Below are 4,584 nucleotides of genomic sequence, written 5' to 3' on the forward strand. Positions count from 1 at the left end.
TATATATATATATAGCGCAGTGTCCACTCTCGAACCGCTCATCTATTGGATGCGGAGACCAGAGCTGGGATTCTGTGACGTGAATCCGCTTGGGGGGTTTCATCTTCCATGGCTGCCCAATGGCTAGAGAGCAACGATCTTAGATGAGGATGGAGAAGATGGCGGCAGTGCTAGGCAGCATTGACCTGTCAGTGCAAACTGAGTGCTAAAAGTCCAATCAGCGGACTTCAGCTGCTTTTTTTAGGTTGCGGCACTCTGCAGCTATCTGGATAGGTCCAATCAGCGGACTTCAGCGGCTTCTGCAGCTATCTGGATAAGTCCAATCAAGACCGACCTTTCAAATCAACAATAAACTTCACAACTAAAATGAAATGCAGGAAATCTCCGTTGTGCAATTCCTTCCAGGTAACTCTACTCACTTGTAGAATCTCTTCCTTCAGTATTCTATGGAAACTCAGCTGGCTGATGTGATAGACGGGTTGCCAGTCCACGGCCTTCTTTGTCGCAATTAACAGATTTGAAATTTCTGCAGAAAAACCAAAGCCGTTTTTATGCAACGTTGAAGAATGATTATTATAACTTACCACTTCTCCCTTATATATCACAAGTAACCTCAAGCTGCGAGCTGCCTTTCAATGGCTGTCTGTTAGGCACATTCTTATTTGCTGCTTCTATGGACCATGATGGGGCAAGAGCTAATACAGTCTCGTATGGCTGGGCACGATTTGGACTACAGACCTGTGCACACACTATATGGTTTGTGAACACACCGGGCCATCAAACCTATATGTGCTTGAGATTCCATTCCCCAAACCATGGGCAGAATTATAGAGTTGCGCCACCATTGTGGCTACTCCAGCACCAGATACTGAAATAAGGCGAGAAGACCTGGCTCGTAATTGGAGAGGTGTTCAGTGGGGGTCAGGGCTCTGTGCACTTGCAGTACTACAAAAAAAAATATTCCTAAAAATAGGTCCTATTGAAAGCAATTTGTTTCCCTTGTCTGTGCACTTACTGCTTCTGGAGACTAAAAGGAGAACTATGAGGTGAGTGCTTTTCACTCACCTCATAGTTCTAGCCGACCTGTGACAATGAGACTGTCACAGGTCAGCTCAGTAGATCGGGAGGTGAGCGAACACATACCGGCGTTCGCTCACCTCTCGATCCTGTCACAGCTCTCTGCCGTGACAGGGGAGGGACTGGATTCCCCCCTCCCCGCTCCGATCCTCCAGCGCTGACTGGCGGAACGGACTGGGGAGGGGGCGGGTACAGCTGGCTCTGCCTCTAGATAGGCAGAGCCAGCTGTCAGTCACGCAGTTGGGCGGATCCCGGCACAATTGTCGGGATCCGCTTCAGCTGCGGCGTCTCAGTATACCGCGAGCAGCAGCATACAGAGCCTAGGGTGACGGGAGGACGCTAGTTTGTGTCCTCCCGTTACCCTAAGGTGAACTATGGGGAAAAGCCTTAACCCCATAGCTCTCCTTTAAGCAGAACCCATGCCCTAGAATTAGGGATTCACTGATAAGGATACTAGTATAGGTATCTGTGCCCATACTGAGTATTTGGGGGAGTACTCATACTCTCCTAAAAGCTCCGATATTTACTTCGGATACATGCCTTTTGGCCAGCTTCCCAGCCAACTAGCATCAAGCCAGCCAACCAGCATGGAGTCGGCTTCCCACCAATCAAGAAGCCCGGCCGGTGGGTAATGAAACGCCACTCTGCTTCCCGATTGCCTGTGAAGCCAGCTCCATGCTAGCGGCAGTACCGGTATTGGTACTCGGTATTGGCAAGTACCTGAAGATAAATATTGATACTCAATACCGAAAAACCGGTATCGGTGCATCCCTACCTACTGTAGAATCCAGTGTGAACAAGCCCCTATTGCTTACCTCTGGGCTTAGGAAGACAGCACCTCTTCAGAGTGAAGCTGACATCGTCTGTTCTCAGCACCTGTCCCTTTAAGTGCTCCATGAGTTGTTTTAGGGTGTCGAAAGTCCGGTCTGAGCCCAGCAAACAGTACGACTTGCCCTTCACTTCGATCTGGAAGTTTTTGTACTGCTTCAGAGTCTTGGATTCATACTAGGGAAAGAAAGGAGACAAATTTACACAGTGCTTGTAGAAAAGCCAGACTTTGTTTTGTTCCATGATGCATGTTAAATAAAACTTCCATTTCATATGTGTTGTCTATGAAGTAACCTGAGCTTGTTTGCTCACCGCCAATCTCTAGAATCAAGAAAAACCCACCAATGTTTTTTCCTTCCTTCACCTCTTTTTTTTTTTTTTATGTTTTAATGAACAATTTACAATCCATAAAAATAGGATTACAGCTGTGGTCATGTAACAATCACTGTCCCTTCTTCCTCGTCTCCAGCACCAGGCTATTGGCAAGCTTCAGTGGTGGTCACACAGCCGAGCCAGAAATGCCAAGAGTGAGGCCAAATGGCCGGATGACCATGGCCCCTCCCCATGGTCATCCGGCCATTTGGCCTCACTCTTGGCATTTCTGGCTCGGCTGTGTGACCACCACTGAAGCTTGCCAATAGCCTGGTGCTGGATTGTTTTGGACTTACGAGGGATTGGATGATGCTAGGGGTCATTCAGGCAGGAAGTGTGGAGACAACAAAGTACAACCAGGTTTGAGAGTTAAAGAGTAGCGTAGAGATGCTAAGTTGTGCAATAAAAGCTTCAAAAGGATTGCAAAAAAATTAATTAAAAAAGGACACGGGGGTATGAAGGTGCAACGTGTAAGGCTCCGCCCATTGCCCTTTACATGGACTTGTCATGAAGTGATGACTTGTGTACATACCCTCTGTCTTAGGAAAGGCCAAGCTGTCATATACACTGGTCTCAAAGCACGTTATTTTTTATTTTGTAACTCCCTCTCACCAAAAAAACTACTTTTTAATAAAGTCATAATTTAGGGATTCCTCCTGCGAGGGAAATATCGCACATCTTATACAGTCACGGGATATTACCTTGGACATTTTGGAACAGGCCACAGTCATAAGGATGTGATTGAAGTCGGTGCAGCTCCACCTGAGGACGTACATTCCTTCCTCGTTGCCTTCTTGTCGCAGCTTGTTCATAGCGTACTCCGTGCTGCAAGAGATACAAAATTAAAATACCCAAAATGTGAGCAGGAGCAGCACTCGCCTTCCCAATTCTCTCCACAGATAAGAGGCAAAGTGGAGCAGCAAGGTTTTTTGTTTTTTTTGTCTTCTTCACGTCCCCTGATTTTATTCACAGTTCTCGGCATGGCCCTCGGTAACTTTGGATTTGGCACCTCTGCTTTAAACCATTGTTTCCAATTCAGTTAAACTACTTAAAATCATCGTTTACACAAACAAAACACAGAATGTTGAAATCATCCTTGCAGTGGGAGTGTCAGCTGTTTAAGCTTGCAGGAGAGGAGGCAGGTGGTTATAGGTTGCTCATAGAGAGTGGGCGTCACCCATGCGGTCATGTGAACTGCTAGTCCAATAAGCAGAAGGGAGGCCACACAGCACAGAGGGCAATTTGCAAGCTTCCGTGATGCACTTTACCCCAGGGTAAGGGAGTTTGTAGAAACGCTTTAACTGTAGCTGCCCTTTAAATGAACTTAAACTCATCGTTCCTTCTATGTGGCTTTTAGCTGCTTTAAGAATTTCTAAATTTGCAACCGTGGCAACAAATTACCAAATGTGATGGACATATTTTCCTGGAATGAAGCTGTTGTGGTCCTCAGTAGACATATTTAGTGTTTTACTGGAAAAAAAGGTCAAGAAGGTAATTGGGAAACAAAAAAAACAAAAAGGTTGGAAATCACGGTGACGGCCTATACCGCTATACTGTAGACAACGGGCAAGCCAGGACAGGATGCCGCTCCTTGTACAAAAAGGAAGAGAGGTATTTCCCTGAGCTATTTAAAGTATTTTTAGCATTGTGAAGATCATCCCATACCAGAAAATCTTCATTATTCCCAATAAAAAAAAAAAAAAATACATAAAACTAAATGAGTCACCACCATTTCCTGTAATGATGACACAGCAAAGGCCTTGAAGCATGAACAAAAACACATGTGCTGAAGAAGCACTGTAATAGTAAACTGTATATGGACTAAATAGAGATCTTTGGCATGGCCAATATATTCTAGTGTAATCATGTCAGAGGGTCAGTTCACTAAAAGCTGAGCTCCCGCCTTCCCTCACATCTTGCGCAGTTGTACCGGCTCCTCTCCTGGACTGAAATTGCTCGATTAATGACATTACTGGGTCTACAATAAGATATGCAATGAAAATGGAAAGTTTTTATTTAAAAATGAAATTAGCATGTTGATAAAGGGGGAATGAAGAACCAAAGACGGCAAAATACAAGCAGATTAATCTTCAGCTTTAAACAATGCTGGAAACGTGAAAGACCTAATGGCTTCCCACATCTCTCAAGGCAAGGACACCCAAAACTCCAAAGCGGCTTGGAACAAGCTAGGCATTGCTGGAGTTCTCAGACCCCGTGGCCCTTAGCACACCAGACTCCCACCTATAGCAGATTTTTAAAATATATATATATATATATACACACACATTTGGAAGGGATAACATTCCT

The 4,584-nt window shown here is 45.2% G+C and overlaps 1 protein-coding gene across 1 annotated transcript in view; it reads right to left on the reverse strand.

Annotated features, from left to right (window-relative positions):
- Positions 1-4,584, reverse strand: part of JAK1 (Janus kinase 1) — a 71,370-nt gene that overhangs the window by 36,669 nt on the left and 30,117 nt on the right. Inside the window, exons 8-10 of the mRNA XM_018563095.1 lie at positions 2,979-3,102; positions 1,893-2,082; positions 420-526 (exon numbers count right to left, since the gene is read on the reverse strand). Coding sequence (XP_018418597.1) covers positions 420-526; positions 1,893-2,082; positions 2,979-3,102 — 421 coding nt within the window. The remainder of the gene's footprint in view (positions 1-419; positions 527-1,892; positions 2,083-2,978; positions 3,103-4,584) is intronic.

This window comes from Nanorana parkeri, unplaced genomic scaffold (genome assembly GCF_000935625.1).
Source record: "Nanorana parkeri isolate BGI_ZX_2015 unplaced genomic scaffold, ASM93562v1 scaffold630, whole genome shotgun sequence".
Classification (NCBI taxonomy): domain Eukaryota; kingdom Metazoa; phylum Chordata; class Amphibia; order Anura; family Dicroglossidae; genus Nanorana; species Nanorana parkeri.